The 24,915-nt window shown below is 45.4% G+C and overlaps 1 protein-coding gene across 1 annotated transcript in view; it reads right to left on the reverse strand.

Annotated features, from left to right (window-relative positions):
- The window catches only part of LOC112217997 (disks large-associated protein 2), a 92,936-nt gene extending 72,035 nt beyond the window's left edge, over positions 1-20,901 (reverse strand). Inside the window, exons 1-2 of the mRNA XM_042300528.1 lie at positions 19,705-20,901; positions 9,638-9,864 (exon numbers count right to left, since the gene is read on the reverse strand). Coding sequence (XP_042156462.1) covers positions 9,638-9,864; positions 19,705-20,829 — 1,352 coding nt within the window. The 5' untranslated portion in view covers positions 20,830-20,901. The remainder of the gene's footprint in view (positions 1-9,637; positions 9,865-19,704) is intronic.
- Between the last annotated feature and the right edge of the window lie 4,014 nt (positions 20,902-24,915).

Below are 24,915 nucleotides of genomic sequence, written 5' to 3' on the forward strand. Positions count from 1 at the left end.
CATGAGTAGAATCCCAGTGAGATGATGATTAAGCTGTGGGTAACAAAAGGATAGGGAGTCTGAGCCCTGAGTAGCATACAGGACTGATACATGCAGGGCACCTCCCCAGGTATCTCCCTGTGTGTGTGTGTGTGTGTGTGTGTGTGTGTGTGTGTGTGTGTGTGTGTGTGTGTGTGTGTGTGTGTGTGTGTGTGTGTGTGTGTGTGTGTGTGTGTGTGTGTGTGTGTGTGTGTGTGTGTGTGTGTGTGTGTGTGTGTGTGTGTGTGTGTGTGTGTGTGTCTGTGTGTGTGTGATGCGTGCAGACCTCCAGAACACAAGCATCCGTCCTGTTCTGGAAGAAAGATTTGCAAAGCTAGTCAAGAATAACTATAAAATACATCTCAGAGGGCGATGGATCATTTGGGTCAGAATCAGGATGGGAAAATATTCTGCTCTGATGCAGTCAACAGTACAATAAGGTATAGAAAATGTTGCACTGATACCAAGAGGTGCATAATGTATGGTCCAATCAGTAGAGGAGGTTTATTAGTTTGTCTCCAAGCTCTTTCATTCATACCGAGATAATCATTTGGACTTTGTCCTTCAGAATATTATGCATCTTCTGATTGGTTGGTATAATAATTGTTATTGTAACCATCATTACTGCTTCCAAGATCCCATGCCATGCTACATATCTAGGTGTATAATATTTTGATGTGTCCTTTTCTTTTTCTGTCCAATCATTTCATTTTTTGTACTACAAAATCACTCTGTACCACTGTCCTGCTTCTTATAGTTTACGTAAAGCTCATTTATCTTTGAATCTATGGAGTGTTGCCTATCAAGAGGGGGAATGAGAGCAAACAGACTCTTTATTTGCGGAGTGAGACAGCTCAAGTGAGAATGAACAACAATTTCACCTATATCCTTACTGTATCCTTACTTCCGGCGCCGACAGAGATGGCCGCCTCGCTTCGCGTTCCTAGGAAACTATGCAGTTTTTTGTTTTTTTTACGTTTTATTTCTTACATTAGTACCCCAGGTCATCTTAGGTTTCATTACATACAGTCGAGAAGAACTACTGAATATAAGATCAGCGTCAACTCACCATCAGTACGACCAAGAATATGATTTTCACGAATCCTGTGTTCTGCCTTTCAACCAGGACAACGGAATGGATCCTATGCGGCGACCCAAAAAAACGACTCCGTAAAAGAGGGAAACGAGGCGGTCTTCTGGTCAGACTCCGGAGACGGGCACATCGTGCACCACTCCCTAGCATTCTTCTCGCCAATGTCCAGTCTCTTGACAACAAGGTTGATGAAATCCGAGCAAGGGTAGCATTCCAGAGGGACATCAGAGACTGTAACGTTCTTTGCTTCACAGAAACATGGCTCACTGGAGAGACGCTATCGGAGGCGGTGCAGCCAGCGGGTTTCTCCACGCATCGCGCCGACAGAAACAAACATCTTTCTGGTAAGAAGAGGGGCGGGGGCGTATGCCTTATGGCTAACGAGACATGGTGTGATGAAAGAAACATACAGGAACTCAAATCCTTCTGTTCACCTGATTTAGAATTCCTCACAATCAAATGTCGACCACATTATCTACCAAGAGAATTCTCTTCGATTATAATCACAGCCGTATATATCCCCCCCCCCAAGCAGACACATCTATGGCTCTGAACGAACTTTATTTGACTCTTTGCAAACTGGAATCCATTTATCCGGAGGCTGCATTCATTGTAGCTGGGGATTTTAACAAGGCTAATCTGAAAACAAGACTCCCTAAATTTGAGGTCTGTTCAACGCTGGTCTGACCAAGCTGATTCCACACTCCAAGACTGCTTCCATCACGTGGACTGGGAAATGTTTCGTATTGCGTCAGATAACAACATTGATGAATACGCTGATTCGGTGTGCGAGTTCATTAGAACGTGCGTTGAAGATGTCATTCCCATAGCAACGATTAAAACATTCCCTAACCAGAAACCGTGGATTGATGGCAGCATTCGCGTGAAACTGAAAGCGCGAACCACTGCTTTTAATCAGGGCAAGGTGACTGGTAACATGACCGAATAAAAACAGTGCAGCTATTCCCTCCGCAAGGCTATCAAACAAGCTAAGCGCCAGTACAGAGACAAAGTAGAATCTCAATTCAACGGCTCAGACACAAGAGGTATGTGGCAGGGTCTACAGTCAATCACGGACTACAAGAAGAAAACCAGCCCAGTCACGGACCAGGATGTCTTGCTCCCAGGCAGACTAAATAACTTTTTTGCCCGCTTTGAGGACAATACAGTGCCACTGACACGGCCTGCAACGAAAACATGCGGACTCTCCTTCACTGCAGCCGAGGTGAGTAAGACATTTAAACGTGTTAACCCTCGCAAGGCTGCAGGCCCAGACGGCATCCCCAGCCGCGCCCTTAGAGCATGGGCAGGCCAGCTGGCCGGTGTGTTTACGGACATATTCAATCAATCCCTATACCAGTCTGATGTTCCCACATGCTTCAAGAGGGCCACCATTGTTCCTGTTCCCAAGAAAGCTAAGGTAACTGAGCTAAACGACTACCGCCCCATAGCACTCACTTCCGTCATCATGAAGTGCTTTGAGAGACTAGTCAAGGACCATATCACCTCCACCCTACCTGACACCCTAGACCCACTCCAATTTGCTTACCGCCCAAATAGGTCCACAGACGATGCAATCTCAACCACACTGCACACTGCCCTAACCCATCTGGACAAGAGGAATACCTATGTGAGAATGCTGTTCATCGACTACAGCTCGGCATTCAACACCATAGTACCCTCCAAGCTCGTCATCAAGCTCGAGACCCTGGGTCTCGACCCCGCCCTGTGCAACTGGGTACTGGACTTCCTGACGGGCCGCCCCCAGGTGGTGAGGGTAGGCAACAACATCTCCACCCCGCTGATCCTCAACACTGGGGCCCCACAAGGGTGCGTTCTGAGCCTTCTCCTGTACTCCTTGTTCACCCACGACTGCGTGGCCACGCACGCCTCCAACTCAATCATCAAGTTTGCGGACGACACAACAGTGGTAGGCTTGATTACCAACAACGACGAGACGGCCTACAGGGAGGAGGTGAGGGCCCTCGGAGTGTGGTGTCAGGAAAATAACCTCACACTCAACGTCAACAAAACTAAGGAGATGATTGTGGACTTCAGGAAACAGCAGAGGGAACACCCCCCTATCCACATCGATGGAACAGTAGTGGAGAGGGTGGCAAGTTTTAAGTTCCTCGGCATACACATCACAGACAAACTGAATTGGTCCACTCACACAGACAGCATCGTGAAGAAGGCGCAGCAGCGCCTCTTCAACCTCAGGAGGCTGAAGAAATTTGGCTTGTCACCAAAAGCACTCACAAACTTCTACAGATGCACAATCGAGAGCATCCTGGCGGGCTGCATCACCGCCTGGTATGGCAACTGCTCCGCCCACAACCGTAAGGCTCTCCAGAGGGTAGTGAGGTCTGCACAACGCATCACCGGGGGCAAACTACCTGCCCTCCAGGACACCTACACCACCCGATGTTACAGGAAGGCCATAAAGATCATCAAGGACAACAACCACCCGAGCCACTGCCTGTTCACCCCGCTATCATCCAGAAGGCGAGGTCAGTACAGGTGCATCAAAGCTGGGACCGAGAGACTGAAAAACAGCTTCTATCTCAAGGCCATCAGACTGTTAAACAGCCACCACTAACATTGAGTGGCTGCTGCCAACACACTGACACTGACTCAACTCCAGCCACTTTAATAATGGGAATTGATGGGAAATTATGTAAAATATATCACTAGCCACTTTAAACAATGCTACCTAATATAATGTTACATACCCTACATTATTCATCTCATATGCATACGTATATACTGTACTCTATATCATCTACTGCATCCTTATGTAATACATGTATCACTAGCCACTTTAACTATGCCACTTTGTTTACATACTCATCTCATATGTATATACTGTACTCGATACCATCTACTGTATCTTGCCTATGCTGCTCTGTACCATCACTCATTCATATATCTTTATGTACATATTCTTTATCCCCTTACACTGTGTATAAGACAGTAGTTTTGAAATGGTTAGTTAGATTACTTGTTGGTTATTACTGCATTGTCGGAACTAGAAGCACAAGCATTTCGCTACACTCGCATTAACATCTGCTAACCATGTGTATGTGACAAATAAAATTTGATTTGATTTGATTTATATGAAGACATTCAAAGAAATACATGAGATTTGATTGTCAGCCAATGAATATCCTGTTAATGCTTAATTCTGTACCTAGTCATTTGACTGTGACATTTGAGAGAAGTGACAGACTTACCACTGCCTTGTCAACAGTGCTGTGATAACATGAGGTACATTGCCTCGGTAAGCAAATATTGAAATGGCAGTTGATAAAGGTCAGATATAATGCCTGCATTGGTCTGACACTCACTAGCTAAAGTACTACTTTAATATCTGAGCTCATGAGGAGAACTGGGCTCCAATGGTAAACAGAGAACAATCCAAACACAAGGACAAGGGCACAAAGCAGTGAAGCGGCTACAAACCAATTGACCAAACAAATGTAGCAGAGCTCTTAGTCACGCATTAATACAGGCTGAAGAGGCATTGGGGTACGATAAGAACATGCACAGCCAATCGTAACATAGCGCTATTCTTCCTCTGTTACCCAGCAACATTGAGTGACATGGCTAAATCATGCATGTTCCCCAGAAAATCCCACTACATACAGAGGTCACAAAGACATAAAACAGACATAACAGGTAGCCATAATGGCAGGTATCCTAGCAATTAAGAGCATTGGGTCAGTAACAGAAAGGTTGCTGGTTGAATCTCTGAGCCGACTAGATAAAAACAGTTTGCAAAAAGCCAGGAGCTATGGTTAAGGTTTTGAAATGGCGTGTCAAAAAGGCAGGTGCTGTGTTTAGGGTTTTCAAAGAGGGTCAAAATCCAGTCAAGATGAAGGTCAGAGCTTCTACATTATTTACGGTAATCCATGAGCCACATTGGCTATCTGAGCAAAAATATAATTTTAAACCCTGCCATCCTATCTAATGTCAAAATCCAGCTTTTGAGCACAGTTATTTCAATTTCAGTAATGCAGCCAAATGTTTACCAAAAGCGTGTAAGTAACGCTGTGTAATTACGAATTTAATTTCATGAGGCATATTCATAAAAAATGATGCCTTGTCTGTACAGTTTAGCAGCATATTAATGTATTAATATTAATATGTTTGAAACTTATCCTGGGAATGACACGTACAATTGGACTCAGAAGTAGACGTTACAGATGCGCAGTTTGACTCATAACCCGCAGTCCCTGCAGTTATATCCACAGGTTTATGGTCATGAAATATTGTGTTGATGAAGGGCGGGTTGAATAAAGAGAAAATAATACCTTAAAAAAATCCAGAAATATATAATTCTTGTGCAATTTATATCTATAGGCTACATTATTTTTAGGCTATTCTACATTAGTGTGTAAGCCTAAGCTTAGGGCCTAACTGTATGCACGCCAAATAGCCTACACAACATTAAAAAGTTCATGTCAATCCATGGAGGCAAAAAGGAATATGTTAGAATTTAAGGAAAATGTTAGAATTTAATTCAAAAAGAGAAAAGCTGCAAAATGGAGTGTTGAAAATAGAGAGAAGGGAGGGCCTGAAAAGTAACGTTTGGGAAAGATTTGGTGAAGTGGTTAATGAGGATGATAGCAGTGCCGGCTGTGTTATTTGTGATGATTGTGAGGCGCTGTACAAATTCGACAGTCACAAGACGGGGATTTCAAATAGGCCTATGGCATGTCAAGGGAACTTTAGCCTACTGTTCGGATGGGTTGAATGGAAACTGAAATCAGGAAACTGACTGTAGGTCATAACCTCTCACATAGTCTTAATTTTAACTCCTGTAGAAAGAATTAAGCGTTTCTTGCAGTAAAATTATACACCAAATGTCGGCCAAATTTTTTGTGGAGAAACGTGATTGCTTTCTTTCACCATCTTGAGAGAACGAGAATACACAGTTAGACACCATCTGTAGAAGTGCTATCTTTAACAGCATCATAAAAGCTGACAGTATTTCATCCACAAAAAAATATGCATCCTAGCCAAAGTGAAATCTTAACAGAAACATGTTGGGTCATTTGTTGACAAATGGACAAACTGATGTCATTTGGAAATTTTGCACCGAAAATATTCTGGTCTTTGTTTTGTTATTGTATTTTCTCCCTGCCCCCTAAACATCTTTCACCTCGAAAGAAGCAGAGATGACAGGGAAAACTTTAACAATGTCAACTAGATTGAATAATTCATTCTATCTATTTATGACATTATTCTGGTGAGAAAGGCTTTAATTAGTCTTCTAGAGCAACAGAAGCTGCATGCATCTAATTATAGACAAATTGCCTACCAAAATGTCAAAAAGTATAAAAAGGAATTGGGTAAAAAATGTAATCCCGCACCCCCTGTCAAAAAATCAGTCTGCTGTCTCACTGTAGCGGGCCTTAGATTTGAACTTTATCACATATAGTCGGGCAGCTGTGGATAGGTTATTAGCATGTCTACTCCCGCTCCCCCTCTCCGGCGCTTGACATCGACAGTTTATTCATTATTACGCACACCTGCCACCTGAGCCTCATGAGACTTACCTGGACTCCATCACCTTCCTGATTACCTCCCCTATATCTGTCACTCCCTTTGGTTCGTTACCCAGGCGTTATTGACTGTTTCTGTGTTTGTCTGTACGCTACTCGTGGTTCTTTTTTTGTTCCATGTTCCGTTAAGTATTAAATTCACTCCCTGTATCTTAGCCTACACATTACAGAATAACGCCTCCCCAAGGGGAAGCAACAGCGATTTTTTTTACTGGTGACATCGGGTCCAAGTGCAGCTGCCGAGCAACTGGGGGTGCTTCAGCTGGCTGTCGGGCTTCCATGACTCAGCTGGCTCAACAGGTTCCCAAGCCTCGGTTGGCTCATCAGGCTCCCGCGCCTCAGCCGGGCTCGTCAGACTCCCGCGCCTCAGCCGGCTACAGGTTCCCTCCCCGCACCTCAGCCGGCTACAGGGTCCCTCCCCGCACCTCAGCCGGCTACAGGGTCCCTCCCCGCACCTCAGCCGGCTACAGGGTCCCTCCCCGCACCTCAGCCGGCTACAGGGTCCCTCCCCGCACCTCAGCCGGCTACAGGGTCCCTCCCCGCACCTCAGCCGGCTACAGGGTCCCTCCCCGCACCTCAGCCGGCTACAGGGTCCCTCCCCGCACCTCAGCCGGCTACAGGTTCCCTCCCCGCACCTCAGCTGGCTACAGGGTCCCTCCCCGCACCTCAGCCAGCTACAGGGCCCCTCCCCGCACCTCAGCCAGCTACAGGGTCCATCCCCGCACTTCAGCCGGCTACAGGGTCCCTCCCCGCACCTCAGCCAGCTACAGGGTCCCTCCTCGCACCTCAGCCGGCTACAGGGTCCTTCCCCGCACCTCAGCCGGCTACAGGGTCCCTCCCCGCACCTCAGCCAGCTACAGGGTCCCTCCCCGTCCCTCCCTCCGCACCTCAGCCGGCTACAGGGTCCCTCCCCGCACCTCAGCCAGCTACAGGGTCCCTCCCCGCACCTCAGCCGGCTACAGGGTCCCTCCCCGCACCTCAGCCAGCTACAGGGTCCTTCCCCGCACCTCAGCCGGCTACAGGGTCCCTCCCCGCACCTCAGCCGGCTACAGGGTCCTTCCCCGCACCTCAGCCGGCTACAGGGTCCCTCCCCGCACCTCAGCCGGCTACAGGGTCCCTCCCCCGCACCTCAGCCAGCTACAGGGTCCCTCCCCGCACCTCAGCCGGCTACAGGGTCCCTCCCCGCACCTCAGCCAGCACCCTCAGCCAGCCGGCTACAGGGTCCCTCCCCGCACCTCAGCCGGCTACAGGGTCCCTCCGCGCCACAGCCAGCTACAGGGTCCCTCCCCGCACCTCAGCCGGCTACAGGGTCCCTTCCCGCATCTGTACGCTACTCGTATTTCTTGTTTTGTTCCATGTTCCGTTATTTATTAAATTCACTCCCTGTACTTGCTTCCCGATTCTTAGCGTACGCGTTACACATGCAACAATAGTAAATGTAAATCCAGGACACTCCAACTATTATGATATATTATGTTTTATATGGTATGTATTCATTTTTGGGTGTCCGTCATCCATTTCATATGATATGTTATGAATTACAATTCATATGTTATGTTACAAATTTGTTGTGGCTTAGGCTAGCTAGTGGCTATGTGGCTAATGCTAAGGTTAGCTAGGTGGCTAATGTTAGCTAGGCTAGCTTAAAGGGTTAGGAGTTAGGTTAAAGGGTTAAGTCAATGAGTTATGGTTAGGGGAAGGGTTGGCTAACATGCTAAGTAGCAACCTTCGGGTTCCAGGTAGTACCCTTTTGGGTTCCATGTAGAACCTTCTGTAGAAACGGCTCTACATGGTGTGACGGCCCTGAATTATTCTGAACCGTCTCAGTGCAGCTCCTTCCAATAGGGCGCTTTCCCTTTAATTCCCAATTAAATAGCCAGCATCAGCTGCGCAAAAGTGGGGTTGTGATGGAGACGTGAATGAGGACGTGTTCAACCCTCAGTTCCGTAGCTTCTCTATTCCGTTTGTTTTGTTGCCGTTAAACGTGTGTTTTGTAGCCTAATAGAGTTTACCCAGGATCGTATCCACTCTTTGCATCCGTGGACTACACCTCTCCGTTCTTCGTGGCCTTTCTCCGCTGGAGATCTATTGGCGGATTGGATTGTCTGACTGACCAACTGACTACCACCTTTTTGTATACGGTATTTCATTTGTTTTGATGTGATGTATACTGTGATTTATGTAGTTAGTTGTAGTTGAGGACTTAGTAAGAGTTGATACGCTTTAAAGTTCTGTGGTAAAATAATTGTTATATTGATTGTATGTTTAATACTGGGTTTATGCTACAAGGAATGAATGGACAAACATTGCGTGACAAAAGTCACTTGGGTTCACTGAACTCCTTTACCGGGCTGGACTCTGGAGGAACCAGAACTCATTGTGATATTGTTATATGTGTGTAATCATTGTTGTTGCTAATACAACCCACGCAAAAGAATATAGTTGTTTTTGAAGTTCTTTCCAATGTTTTAAGGGTTTATGAAAAGTTTATTTCCATCCTGACTTTTACATAAGTCCTTTGTATTGGTGTAGACTTGACGGACCAGATGGGACTCATTCCCACCCAAACTAAAAGGAGAAACCAATGTTTCCTCTGGTAGGCACAACCTACCTGGCACCCCTATAAATAATAACCTCAAGTCAAAACCGTTACAATGGTACGCAAAAGGGGTTTACCTGAAAACAAAAAGGGCTCTTCAAATATTTCTCCAATGGAGACAGCTGAAGAACCCTTTTAGGGTTTTCTAAGAATGTATATTACGTCTAGTCTATGAGACCAGGCTGACATGTACGGTGTCCATTTTAGAACATCCTCAGCCTCATACCTCATGGGTGAGGATTGACTCAAGCAGGAGTGACTTATGAGGCTGAGGGTGTGCTAAAAACAGACACTGCAACAACGATCTCGCGACAACGCATACCACAAGGAGCTTTAGTTGAGACATTAAGATGGGCCTACCTTTGGGGGTCTATGTGGGGCCTCTGCATAACTGATTTGAGGACAAGGGCGTCGGGTCGGATGGCCTTCTGGGGTGAGGACTTGGGGCTGCCGTCAGATTCGCCACCAGAGTCATTGTCTACCTCTCCCATGGCTTTGACGTAGCTGCTGCTGCGCATCCTCCGACATGGGATCTCCTCGTCCTTGTCTCCGTCCTCCGGGTATCCACTCCACTCATCCTGAGGCACCTGCAGCAGAGAGCCCACCTCCGTCAGTCAGTCACATAGATCCAACAGTCACATAGATCCAACCCCCCCCACCTTGTACAACTGCTCTCTAAGCAGTTATGTTCTCTGCTAGTAAAATGGGGCCCAGCTGCCAAAAGAGTGTAAGAGATGACTCAGAGTCAACTGAGGAAGAGTTTTCCCATAACACACACAGGGACTGACTGGAGCAGAGTGATCCCCAGCTTCTGTTCTCCCCTCAGACTCACCCCTCACTCCCCAAGGGTCTGCTCCTCTAATTAACCAGTATCACTGCTCATAACATTCTACTCCTACTCCCCAGCCATTTTTGTTTTATTCATCTTTCTCTAACATTTAATGTTTTGTTATTTAGCCAAAGTGCTTTTCGGTGTGTATAAGCAGCTGAATATCATTACATATTTCTCAGAAACAACTCAAGAGAAACTATCCTCAATGGTGGCAAGATATTCTCAGTGTAATAAGCTAAAAGTTTTTCCAAAAACATTACATGATACAAATATCAAATCATTTTGTTTTACATATGCGCCAAATACAACAGGTGTGGGTAGACCTTACAGTGAAATGCTTATTTACAAGCCCTAACCAACAATGCAGTTTAAGTATTCCAACAAAAGAAAATACAAAAAAAATATAAAAAAATAATAAGAAATAAAAATCACAAATATTTAAAGAGCAGCAGTAAAATATCAATAGTGAGGTTATATAAAGTGGAGTACCAGTACAGAGTCAATGTGCAGGGGCACAGGTTAGTCGAGGTAATTGCGGTAATATGTACATGTAGGTAGAGTTATTAAAGTGACTATGCATAGATAATAAATAATAACAGAGAGTAGCAGCAGTGTAGAATGTGGGGGGGGGGTGGTGCAATGCAAATAGTCTGGGTAGCCCTTTGATTAGCTGTTCAGGAGTCTTATGGCTTGGGGGTAGAAGCTGTTTGGAAGCCTTTTGGACCTAGACTTGGCGCTCTGGTACCGCTTGCCATGCGATAGCAGAGAGAACAGTCTATGACTAGGGACTAGGGTGGCTGGAGTCCTATACAATTGTTAGGGCCTTCCTCTGAGTAGGTTTTGTCGTGCCCTCTTCACGACTGTCTTGGTGTGCTTGGACCATGTTAGTTTGTTGGATCTTTAAGCTCTCAACCTGCTCCGCTACAGCCCCGTCGATGAGAATGGGGGCACTCCCTAAAACACTTCAGCGAGCATGCCTTTCTAATCAACCTATATGGAACTCATTCCATCAGTAGAGGATGCTTGGTTATTCTTTAAAAGTGCTTTCCTCACCATCTTAATTAAGCATGCCCCATTCAAAAAAATGTAGAACCAGGAACAGATATAGCCCTTGGTTCACTCCAGACCTGACTGCCCTTGACCAGCACAAAATCATCCGGTGGCGTAATGCATTAGCATCCACCGCGAATTTCCACCCCGATATGCAACATTTCAGGGAAGTTAGGAACCAATATACACAAGCAGCTTGAAAAAGCTAGCCTTAGGTTTCCTAACAGAAATTTGCATCCTGTAGCACAAACTCCAAACATTTCTGGGACACTGTAAAGTCCATGGAGAATAAAAGCACCTCCTCCCAGCTGCCCACTGCACTGAGGCTAGGAAACACTGTCAGCACCAATAAATCCATGATAATGGAGAATTTCGATAAGCATTTTTCTACGGCTGGCCATGCTTTCCACCTGACTACCCCTACCCCGGTCAACAGCCCTGCACCCCCCACAGCAACTTGCCCAAGCCTCCCCATTTCTCCTTTACCCAAATCCAGACAGTGGATGTTCTGAAAGAGCTGCAAAATCTTGACCCCTACAAATCAGCCGGGCTAAACAATCTGGACCCTTTCTTTCTAAAATTATCAGCCGAAATTGTTGCAACCCCTATTACTAGCCTGTTCAACCTCTCTTTCGTATCGTCTGAGATCCCCAAACATTGGAAAGCTGCCGTGGTCATCCCCCTCTTCAAAGGGAGAGACTCTCTAGACCCAAACTGCTAAAGACCTATATCTATCCTACCCTGCCTTTCTAAAGTCTTTGAAAGCCAAGTTAACAAACAGATCACCGACCATTTTGAATCCCACCGTACCTTCTTCACTATGCAATCTGGTTTCCGAGCTGGTCATGGGTGCACCTCATCCACGCTCAAGGTCCTAAACAATATCATAGCCGCCATCGATAGGAGACAATAGTGTGCAGCTGTTTTCATTGACCTGGCCAAGACTTTCGACTCTGTCAATCACCACATTCTTATCGGCAGACTCAACAGCCTTGATTTCTCAAATGACGGATTCACCAACTACTTCTCAGACCGAGTTCAGTGTGTCAAATCGGAGGGCCTGTTGTCCGGACCTCTGGCAGTTTCTATGGGGGTGCCACAGGGTTAAATTCTCAGGCCGACTCCTTTCAACATCAATGTCGCTCTTGCTGCTGGTGATTCTCTGATCCACCTCTACGCAGACGACACCATTCTGTATACTTCTGGTCCTTCTTTGGACGCTGTTAACTAACCTCCAGATGAGCTTCTTCTGCACATCTGTCACTCCAGTGTTTAATTGCTAAATTGTAATTATTTCACCTCTATGTTCTATTTATTGCCTTACCTCTATCTTACCTTTATCTTACCTCTATCTTACCTTTATCTTACCTCTATCTTACCTTTATCTTACCTTTATCTTACCTCATTTGCACACACTGTATATAGACGTTTGTTTTTTTTATTCCATGTGTAACTCTGTGTTGTTTTTGTCGCACTGCTTTGCTTTATCTTGGCCAGGTCGCAGTTGTAAATGAGAACTTGTTCTCAACTAGCCTACCTGGTTAAATAAAGGTGAAATAAAAAATAAATAAATACATCTGATCTCTTTTTTCATTGACCAGGTCACTGGTGCTTCCTGCTTTAATTTTAGCTTGCAAGCAGGAATCAGGACTGTGGAATTATGGTCAGATTTCCAAATGGAGGGCGAGGAAGAGCTTTGTACGCATCTCTGTGTTTGGAGAAAAGATGGTCTAGAGTTTTTTTTCCCTCTGGTTGCACATTTAACATGCTGGTGGAAATTTGGTAGAACTGATTTAAGTTCCCCTGCATTAAAGTCCCCGTCCACTAGGAGCACCTCTGGATGAGCATTTTCCTGTTTTCTCATGGAGGTATACAGCTCATTGAGTGTGGTCTTAGAGCCAGCATAGGTCTGTGGTAGACAGCTACGAAAAATACAGATATGTATGGTCTATAGCTTATCAATAGATACTTTACCTCAGGCGAGCAAAACCTAGAGACTTCCTTAGATATCGTGCACCAGCTGTTGTTTACAACTATACATAGACCACCCCTTGACTTACCAGAGGCTGCTGTTCTATCCTGCCGATACAGTGTAAAACCTGCCAGCTGTATGTTGTTCATGTCGTCATTCAGCCACGACTCGGTGAAACATAAGATATTACAGTGTTTACTGTCCCGTTGGTAGTTTAATCTTGCTCGTAGGTCATTGATCTTGCTCGTAGATCAGTAATCCAGATGACTTAGTACTGATATACTGATATACACAATACATTTACCAAATGTACATTTTTGTAGAGATGGTGTACGGCAGGGATGAATACAAATGGCAATTCCCTTCCCCCTTGTAATCCTCTCATGTACAGTATGGCTCTGAGGTCTAAACTCCAGTGAGTGGAGTCAAACTTCCTAGGGAATGGATGTGTGGCCTGTAGAGTTCCATCTCATCACAGATTGCCAAGCCATCCACACAGTGAATGACACTGCAAGCCTGTCAGAGTGACTAGTCCCAGTGAGATGGGCTTAGTGTGAGAAGAGGAGGGGTGTGAATTGAGTGGGAAAGAAAAGCTTGTTTAATCTACAGGGGGGCTCTGTGGCCTAGCTCCACTTTGCCCTGTTAGACTGTTAGGGCAGAGACAGACCAACATTCAACCTGTTCATACATTCTTGAGAAGCAGGACCAATGGGATTTCTCCCACAATTGCGGTCTAGGCACAGTGTGGGTTTGATTGAACCTTAACTACAGTGGCTGCCATTCATTCACCTGAGGCTGTGCTTGTAACTTTTACGTTGACACAATGTACTGTAGTTAGTGACAAATTATTAATTTTAGCAGCAGACAAGTTAATTCATCTTGCTACTATTATTAGGAAACGATGTAATGTGCCATGAACCCCAACAGCAGTTACCAAGCATAGACAAGTGGTGCATGTTCTGTTGGTAGAAATATGAACATTTTACTGAAAATCCAGAGGTCTCAGGGTCAGCTATAGGATGAAGAGCGTTATACTGCACAGTGAGGGGAGTAATAAAGTCATGGATAATACCATGTCTTCCTCCCGAATCCTCCACACTCATTTTAAGGCGAATGTAGGCTAGTGTGTAGGTTGCAGCCATAGCAACTGCAGATAAACGAGCGACATTAACACATCGTGCATATGCAACGGCGTAGCCTCGACTGTAACAGTCGTTCGACGAACGGCAGAACAATTAATAGTGATTAAGGGATCATTGTTAATTACATGGTATTGCTTTGCCATAAACATTTCCACACCAAAACAAAGCAGCTAATTTATTGTACAAGTAGCTCTAATTGGTGAAATCAAAGAAGGTTAATAGTTTAATAAGGCATGTTCTAGTCAATCCACATTAGTAGACAGCACATGCGAATTGAAAATAAGACGGATGATCATATATATCTTACATATACTCATTTCAAGGCATATTGGCATTGACATGAAATTAGTCATCAACGGCCAATCAAATTAATGATGTCACACATATGTTGTAGCTGTCCAGCATAATGATCAGGCGTATGTACTGGATGTATAACATAAAATTCCATCACGCTGTGCCCCCAGTGGACAAGGGGAGCAGTGGTTCTTAGAACAACAGCCTGGGGCACTAGTGGTCTCCCTCTCTACCTCTGCCAGTTATTCCCCCCAACCAATCATGGGCCCTGTCTGGTTATTTCCCCTCAACAGTCCCTGGGCTGCTATCAGAGAGAGCAGAGTAGGATGAATGTTGGGTTTTCTGTTCCTGGAGGTAACCTCACTCACTCACACATATATGTATATTAAATGCAGCCATCGGTGGACATAAACCTGATCTATAAATGGCTCCTTTCTAGCATATAATCTGTATAGAGCAAAAGAACATCAGGTCAGGTGACTTCAGAGAAGAGGTGATACGGATCCAACAGGAAGCTGCATATGTGACAGAGTGGAAATTCCACCCCAGCCAGGGCGTGAATTCACAACCTTCCTCACCGTTCCACAACATACTCAAAAATCACTGTCAATACCACTGACCAAGTAAAGACAAGGCATTTCTGAATCCGGAGCAACAATAATTCTGTCTCAGAAAGGCAGTGCGGATGCTATGTGCTACACATTCCTGTACCTCTCAAGTACAGTGTTGCCTTGACGATTAGTGAGGGAGGGATACAGCAAATAAAAACATTAATCAGGAAAATCTAATTCAATGTAACTAATTACATACAAGGTGAATACTGATGAACACTTCCTAAAGCATTGCAAGGCCAGGTTGGGTCAAAAGGCAACTGCAGACAGACTGCTGTTGTGACCTAAGTGGACATGTTGGCGTGCCAAACTGCTTAACAAGAGAGCAAAGAGGCTAAGCTTTAAAAATAAAAATATATACTTTTTTTTAACGCAAATCTCCTCAGCAATGCCTGACTTCGCAAGCCAACAGGATAATTAGCTGGCTTGCTTATATCTTCACTTCAAAGCTCTATCAGCAAAACTATCATTCACACTAATCTGTTGTTTCTGCGTTTCTCCGTTCCCACAAGAGAGAGTTGAATAAAAATACAGTGATTGTGTGGAAACTAAATTAATCATGCTTAAAGACAGCAATAAAGCAAAGGTATTATTTTTTCTCCTAATGCGTTGTCTTTGATCAGCTGGGGCAGTGGTTAACAAGGCAGGCATCGCTCATGAGAGCCCAGCGCTAGCTTGTTAGCTTTCCCCTGTCTATTCTCTGAGTGGATGTTGTCACACCTGAATGAAGAGGCGCTTGGCTGCGCCACTGGGTTCGATTAGGCTAGAAAAGGTCTGGTGCCATTAGTTGGTATACATTTTATCAACACCCATAGACAGGTGAGTTAAACGTTTCTAGGAGACTAAGATGGACTATCTTGAATGATGAACACTAAAATGCTCAGAATAGTTTGACACACATTGGATAACAGCTTTTCTTTTTGTTAGTACCCACCATCTAATACATTGGGTTCGCTCCCTTAAACAGACTGTTTACCAGTAGAGGAAGGGAGGGAGTTTCCGGCTGTGTGGGTATGTAATAATTCTCATAGTAAAAATGGAAACCATAACATTGCATTAATGAGATAAACAACAAAAAAGCCAATGCCACAGGCACCCCGGGTCTCTAATTAAGCAATAAGACCTGAGTGGGTGTGGTATATGGCCAATATACTACGGCTAAGGACTGTTCATATGCACGACGCAATGTGGAGTGCCTGGACACACCCCTTAGCCGTGGTATATTGGTAATATACCACAAAACCCAGAGGTGCTTTATTACTATTGTAAACTGGTTACCAACGTAATTAGAGCAGTACAAATACCCGTGATATACGGTCTGATATACCACGGCTGTCAGTCAATTAGCATTCAGGGCTCGAACCACCCAGTTTATAATGTGAACGAATCAAAGTCCTGCCACCTGTGCCTGAGCTGTGCTAGACATACAAGATGACAGCCGGACAGAAGAAGCCATTCCATCAAACTTTATTGAGTGTGGCGAGCAGATCGCCCCAGCCAGCGAGCACTCAGGGAGAAATATATATGTAAGGCTTGACAGCTTATTCATTACAATTACTGGGTGCATGTACGGCGGCCAGATGTTGAAGCACGCCCACCGGACAGGGATGCAGACCATTACCCTAATCCGTCTCAATAACGCTGCATGGTGAGCACAGGCAGGCAGGCAAGCAGGCAGGCAGACAGACAGGCAGACAGGCAGACAGGCAGACAGGCAGACAGGCAGGCAGGCAGGTGTGTCACACTCTCTAAGCACATGGATGCTGAGGTGTTTAGGCCCTGGGGATATCATTTGTTACAATGACTGGTGCAAATCACCAGGGGACACCAGCTTGACCTTCAGATGTGTTACTGAGAATACTTGGTCTAAATCTAACTTCAAAAGCCATGTGGATGAATGGATAGGATACAAACGTCTGCTCGGTACAGAAGACTGACAGATTCAGCCCACTCTACCTCTCTACCAGGCTCCAGACTATCCCATCACATTTGCTGCACCAATATCAGTGCAATACTGGTGTAGGCATTCCACCTGTGAAAATGTTTTAAAAATATATACAGTGGGGCAAAAAAGTATTTAGTCAGCCACCAATTGTGCAAGTTCTCCCACTTAAAAAGATGAGAGGCCTGTATTGGTCAGATTCACTGATAAACAGCCATATGATAAACAAACTGTAGTTGAACGTTTCACCATTGATTCTTGATTTTTTGTCCTTTTTGAAAAAAGATGCAAACCAAATATACCTATCTAGCTAAATTCCATTCCTTTGCTTGTAGCGTGCTTCTCATCTGACTGGTGAGAAGCAGCAACCGAATTGTTGGTTCCAGTTGTAGAACTCAGATTCAGCTGAAAAGATGTTAGCATTGTCAGAAATGCTACAAAAAGGTAGCACATCGTTGGTTCTTAATGAACAGAAATTAGCATGTGAGAGCAATAGATTATACGTTGAATTAAAATTGTTGCACCTACAAACTTAGTCAATCTGACATTTCTTAAATCCAATAGTCACTTTATGGATGCTGTCGTCTCATTTTAATCCGATGTCTCGAATTTGAGCAAGGTAGGTGCAGAAAATACTCTTAAAACTCAGTTTGCTAGAAACCATGTTAAATAATCTGGTATGTGGTTCTCTGTAACAGTCGGACGGCTCATGATGAGAGGCTAGAATGTATTCTGTGCATCCAGTCAAGTTGATTTACGAATCTTCATCTAGATTGGTGTCATATTGGTTTAGATATGATGGTGGGGAGATTTTAATTGAATATTTAGCTTCAATCAATGCCTATATTGTGGGTGATATCGCTCCCACAATAATACAGAAGGATGGGTGACTGAAGCGACAGTCAGGCCTGGAGTGAAAGTAATGCAATCAAACCCTCACCTTTGACCTGAATGTATCACTTTATCACACAACAGGCTTCACCTCCATCATCTTGATGTGGTCTCGCCGTTTCTACAGCAGGTGCAGCAGACACTTATTGGATCGTGTTAGCATAATGACTTCCCTTGGAAGAAGCAGCTCAGCGTTTCTCAATCACTGTCCTACCTCTGAGTCCTCTGCTTCTACCAGGCCTAGGTTACTGAATATAGACCAACCTGTTTCTTATCGGGATTAGGTCACTGAATATAGACCAACCTGTTTCTTATCGGGATTAGGTCACTGAATATAGACCAACCTGTTTCTTATCGGGATTAGGTCACTGAATATAGACCAACCTGTTTCTTATCAGGATTAGGTCACTGAATATAGACTAACCTGTACATATCAGAATTAGGCCACTGACTATACACTGAGTATACCAAATATTAGGAACACCTTCCTTTTACCAGGATTCAGTCTATGTCATGGAAAGAGCAGGTGTTCTTAATGTTATGTAGACTCTGTGTAGAGTAGACAAACCTGCATGTAGATGCATGTAGATACCTCTGGTCCTAAAGGTCTTTATGTATCACATTTGCTGACATTGCAAGATTATAATTAGGGATGTAGTGGTAAAAAAAAAATACCGCCGATATACGCTATTCATAAAATAAAAAGCCACGTACAGTAAACACAGGTTTCGCGTCTCTTTATTTTGTGAATAGCGTATACCCTTGACTCAACCCCTGATCATCTTACAATACTATCTCAGAAGATTGTTAGTGTCCAACAAAGAGCTATAATGAATAATAACATCTATATAAACGTCTATGGAAGTGTACTTTACACAAATCCAATATGTCAAGACAGTGTTGAACACTATTGACATAGAAATGAAACATTTAAAAGATGAAAACCGTAGCCTATACCTTGTGTCCGTAGGTTAACAGTCTGAAACCCCAAACGTGTCAAACTTGGAAATAGCATCATTTATTGCTGCTGTGTGTTAAGTCAGGTGAGTGTATTTGACTTTAAACCTCTCTCTCTCTCTCTCTCTCTGTCTCTCTGTTCGTGTGTGCGTGAAAAAGATCCATGGTGTTTGAAAAACAGCAGGAGTTGCCCACCAGATAGAGAAGGTTATCCAAGGAAGCTTCCATCCCTATTATCTACAGTCTCTTCCTCCATGACATTGATTCCCTCAATTGATCGCTCTAAATAGACAATAGCTCCCCCAGGGAACTCACAATGGGGAATCACAGATAAAGTATATTGGCCTCACACATAGGAGCTTGAATTGTTCCTCTGAGAATAGAAAAGGACAGGTTCAATCAAGGAGGTTTTACTGACTGGGCTGACTGATGCATCCATCATTATGTTTTGCTCAGGAGGTCCTTTCTAAGAATCAATGAGATCAATGGCTGCTACTGTTCATAATATATTTGGATGTGTGATACGATAAATTGGGAAATTATTATATTTTCTCTGTCATGTTTTACCTCTGTCATGAATGATTCCACATACAACATAAAAGCTACTGTAAGCTTTGGACAAGGTTCAACATCTTTGTTCAGCAGTATCAGTTTGCACGTGCATGCGCGCACACACGCACACACACACACACACACACACACACACCACAGAGCCATGGCTCTGAACACCACTCACCTGCAGATAGTGACAGGCCCGTAGTGAGGGCTTGAGGTCTGTGTGCATCATGGGTTTCTCCAGGTTGAGGGAGGACTTCCTGTAAGCTTCCTTGGCCTGGCTGACAGTCAGCGTAGACCAGGAACTTCTCTTCATAAACTTCCCCTCCGGAGCCGTGGCCATGCTCTCGCATGCTGAGCACTTGACGTCGTTGTTGCTCTTCGAGGTCTTGAGGGACATGTCCCCAAAGTGACTGTGATGCATGGAATCCGGGTAGCAGTGGGCGGCATGGGCGTAGTCACCGTGGTGACGGCTCATGACGCTGGGCGTGCGGTAGGTGCTGTCGCTGTCCAGGTTGTCGTCAGAGCTCCAGAAGCCACCCGCGCCCCCCGAGCGGTGCGCCTTGCGCTCTTTGCTCTTGCTCCGCTTGCTACCGTGCTTGGAGCCTCCATGGTGGCCGTGTTGGGAGCCTCCGTGGTGTCCCCCTCCTCCTCCTTCACCCTTGGTGCCGTTCATCTTGGACGATCCCTCCAGGGAATGGGACTTTGTGAAAAGCTTCTGGACAGAGTGGACCAGGTGGCGGATGCGTCCGGGGCTCTCGCTGCGCTGCTCCGTGGTGGTGGTGGTTGACGCCCTCTGGTACTGCAGCGTGTGGAAGCCATCGTGATGCAGCGGCAGCTGCTTCTCAAACTGGTCCAGCAGATTGGCCGGGATGCGGTTGCTCTTGCCGCTGCCTTGGTACTGCAAAACGGAAGCGGCAGTGGCGGCAGCATGGGAGGTGGCGGAGGCAGTGATGGCGGCGCAGTCGTCACGCGTGGCTGAGTCATAGTATTGGGTGCTGTAGTGCATTCTGGGGAAGGTGCTGCTGGAAACGTGGTCGATGGGGCCAACGCCAACTGACGAGGGCGCCATCATGACGGGGGACATCATCATGCAGTCTGAGTGGATGGAGCTGCGCGGTGAGTAGCGGTGGTGGTAGTCCATGGGGCAGCTCTCAGTGGGGCTGAGCAGGTAGGAGGTGTGGCGTGAGTCGGAGGCGCCACCATGGTGACCCATGCCATGGATGTCTTGGGGGTAGTCGAACTGGTCTAGCCCGTGGGGCGAGAGGATCTGGTGCTGGGAGCGACCGCCCGATAAGCCCTTCATGTTCCTAGCTGGGGGGACGGGGTGGCGTCTGCCTTCATCGAAGTGTCGAGACGGGGACCAAGGGGAATACTGCTGGTCTGACAGAAATACACACAGAGAGAGAGAGTAATAAGAATAATGCTCAGACTTGTGTAAATGCATTCAGTCACCTTATGCAGGTGCAGTAAGTGATCGCTCCAAATCTCAATTGTTTTTTCAGCTGCTTTCAAAAATGGCAGCAAGAGAGCTGGGGAAGTGTATCTTTAAAATCTCATGAAATCCAATAAAGATTTTGATTATTTACTTTGAATATATAGTACATACAGATGTAGGATCTTAATTTGATCAGTTTAGTTTCTGAGCAGCAGGAAATGTGAATTATTATGTGGATTATAATTAATGTTGGGGTTGATAAATATAATGAGGTTGATACATTTTTGTTTAGGGCAAATCAAGTATGACATTTAAGTGGAAATGACAGACTTTAGAACCCTTTTTAAACCTCTAATACACTACCAATTTGGATTTCCTGCTGTGCAGGGAGTGATCAAATATTGAAAATATTCACTTTATTGAAGCTGAATAGGAGCCTGCTGTGCCCCTCCCTCCTGTGCCAGGTCTATTGAAACAGATAAGAGGCTGTTCCGTGTCTGCCACCATTGCAGTGCCCGTGCTTAATTTCAGCTGCACCTCTCCATTTTTAACTGTTTTGTTCCGGAACCTATTTGGTTGGATCTGGTAACTCTCTTGGCATGAAGAATAATTTTTGCAATATAAAAATTCGAATAAAAGCGATCAAAGTACATTTCAGTTGCCTTTTAGTTAACTCTCCTGCCCCCTCAAAAAAAACTAAGGTAAAAATAGTTGATTTTCAGCCCAGGCCTAATATTCTAAAAGTTGATTTGGGTTGGCCCAGGTTTATGGTTTGAGTCAGATAGAAAGCATTTTTAAAACTATAATTTCCCACACCTAGGCTATTGATAGAAGAGACAAGGTCGTTTTTATTGATCTCAGATTCTCAGTTTTCAGTGAAAGTAGCCTGCCATTTCGATAATTTGTTTAGTAATTAAAAAAGATTCTGCCAAAGTCTCCAGTCATGTAAAATGAAGTAGAATTGCATAAAATGTGTTTATAAAGGCCAACATTTTCCCGGATCATTGGCTACTAGAAATGTTCCCCATGTGTGCAACTTCTATAAGTGCCTCTACTCTACTGCTCTATGCCACCACGCAAATGCGATGATATGCATGCAATGCTTTACTATGAAGGTTATTATGATTATGTTTTATGTGTTCCGCTACATCAGAACTCCTCAGGTCATCACACTCTCGCGCTCACTTTTTGTTCCGGCTCCTCCCGATTTAAGGGGCGGCAGGGTAGCCTAGTGGTTAGAGCATTGGACTAGTAACCGGAAGGTTGCAAGTTCAAACCCCCGAGATGACAAGGTACAAATCTGTTGTTCTGCCCCTGAACAGGCAGTTAACCCACTGTTCCTATGCCGTCATTGAAAATAAGAATTTGTTCTTAACTGACTTGCCTAGTTAAATAAAGGTTAAAAAAAAAAGAAAAACTAAGCTCTGCCACCAGCACAGCACCGTAACAACCGGTTGAGCCTAGCTGTTCAGTCTCTGCCACCAGCGTAGCAGCGTAAAGACCGGTTGAGCCTGGATGAGAAGCTGTCCTATCTCTGCCACCAGTGCAACGTCGTAAAAGACTGGTTGTTCTAAGGGGCTGTTCTATCTCTGCCCGCAGTGCCGTAATGACCGGTTGAGCCCGGCTGTTTTCTCTCTATCACCAGTTCAACACCGTAAAAACCGGTTGAGCACGGCTGAGAGACTGTTCTGTCTCTGCCACCAGTGCAGTGAAGACCGGTTGAGTCCGGCTGTTCTGCCTCTCCCACCAGTACAGCGCAGCTCCATAATGACAGTTTGAGCCAAGCTGATAGGCTGTTCTGTCTCTGCCACCAGTGCAGCTCCATCCATGTAAAGACCGGTTGTGCCCGGCTGAGAGGCTGTTCTGACTCGGCCACCAGTGCAGCACAGCACCATAAAGACCGGTTGAGCCCGGCTGCGAGACTCAGGCTAATCATTCTCTGGGCTTTAGGGATCTGGAGAGGCCCACAGGAAGGTTCCCTCTCTTATTTATCTCCTCTCTCTCCTCTTTTCCATAAGCATCCTCATGACTCCTCCATAAACGAAACCATAGCACTCTACATCTGTTCCTGTTCCATCACCTCTGAAACTATACCTAGGAGCTTGGGACTAATGGTATCTTCCATCACCTCTGAAACTATACCTAGGAGCTTGGGACTAATGGTATCTTCCATCACCTCTGAAACTATACCTAGGAGCTTAGGACTAATGGTATCTTCCATCACCTCTGAAACTATACCTAGGAGCTTAGGACTAATGGTATCTTCCATCACCTCTGAAACTATACCTAGGAGCTTAGGACTAATGGTATCTTCCATCACCTCTGAAACTATACCTAGGAGCTTGGGACTAATGGTATCTTCCATCACCTCTGAAACTATACCTAGGAGCTTGGGACTAATGGTATCTTCCATCACCTCTGAAACTATACCTAGGAGCTTGGGACTAATGGTATCTTCCATCACCTCTGGAGCATTACAGGCAACATCCGCACCGAGCTAAAGGATAGAGCTGCCACTTTCAAGGAGCGAGACACTAATCCGGACGCTTATAAGAAATCCTGCTATGCCCTCAGACGAACCATCAAACAGGCAAAGTGTCAATACAGGACTATGATTGAATCCTACTACACCGGCTCTGATGCTCCTCAGACGTGGCATGGCTTGCAAACTATTATGGACTACAAAGGGAAACCCAGTCGCGAGCAGCCTAGTGATGTGAGCCTACCAGACGAGCTAAATTCCTTTTATGCTCGCTTCAAGGCAAGCAACACTGAAGCATGCATAGGAGCACCAACTGTTCTGGACAACTGTGTGATCACGCCGATGTGAGCATGGCCTTTAAACAGGTCAACATTCTCAAGGCCGCAGGGCTAGACGGATTACCAGGACGTATACTCAGGCAAGTGTCTTCACTGATATTTTCAACCTCTCCCTCTGACTGAGTCTGTAATACCTACATGTTTCAAGCAGACCAGCATAGTCCTTGTGCTCAATAAAGCAAAGGTAACCTGCCTAAATGATTACCGTAGCACTCACGTCGGCAGCCAAGAAGCGCTTTGGTCATGGCTCACATCAACACCATCATCTCAGCGTTTATCACCATAGTGCCCATGAAGCTTATCACTAAGCTAAGGACCCTGGTACTAAATACCTCCCTCTGCAACTGGACCCTGGACTTCCTGAAGGGCCGCTCCCAAGTGGTTAGGGAAGGCAACAACACATCTGCCACGCTGATCCTCAACACGGGGGCCCCTCAAGGGTGCGTGCTTAGTCCCCCCTCCCCCCGTACTCCCTGTTCACCCATAACTGCGTGGCCAAGCACGACTCCAACACCATCATTAAGTTTGCTGATGACACAACAGTGGTAGGCCTGATCACCAACAATGATGAGACAGCCTATAGGGAGGTCAGAGACCTGGCAGTGTGGTGCCAGAACAACAACCTATCCCTCAACGTGAGCAAGACAAAAGGAGCGGATCGTGGACTACAGGAAAAGTAGGGCTGAACACACCCCAATTCATATTGACAGGGCTATAGTGGAGAGGGTCGAGAGTTAAGTTCCTTGGTGTCCACCAACAAACTATCATGGTCCAAATATACCAAGACAGTCGTGAAGAGTGCACGACAACACCTTTTCTCCCTTAGGAGACTGAAAAGATTTGGCATGGCTCCCCAGATCCTCAAAACTTTCTACAGCTGCACCATCGAGAGCATCCTGACCGCCTGGTATGGCAACTGCTCGGCATCCGAGCACCAAGCACCAAGTCTAGGTCCAATAGGCTCCTTAACAGCTTCTACCCCCATTCCATAAGACTACTGAACAATTAATCAAATGGCCACCCAGACCCCCCCTTTGTTTCTACACTGCTGCTACTCGCTGTTTATTATTGTTATTTTATTACCTTTAATTTTATGTATGGAACAAATGTGAAATTTTACATTGGAGAAACATC

Source organism: Oncorhynchus tshawytscha, linkage group LG18 (genome assembly GCF_018296145.1).
Source record: "Oncorhynchus tshawytscha isolate Ot180627B linkage group LG18, Otsh_v2.0, whole genome shotgun sequence".
Classification (NCBI taxonomy): domain Eukaryota; kingdom Metazoa; phylum Chordata; class Actinopteri; order Salmoniformes; family Salmonidae; genus Oncorhynchus; species Oncorhynchus tshawytscha.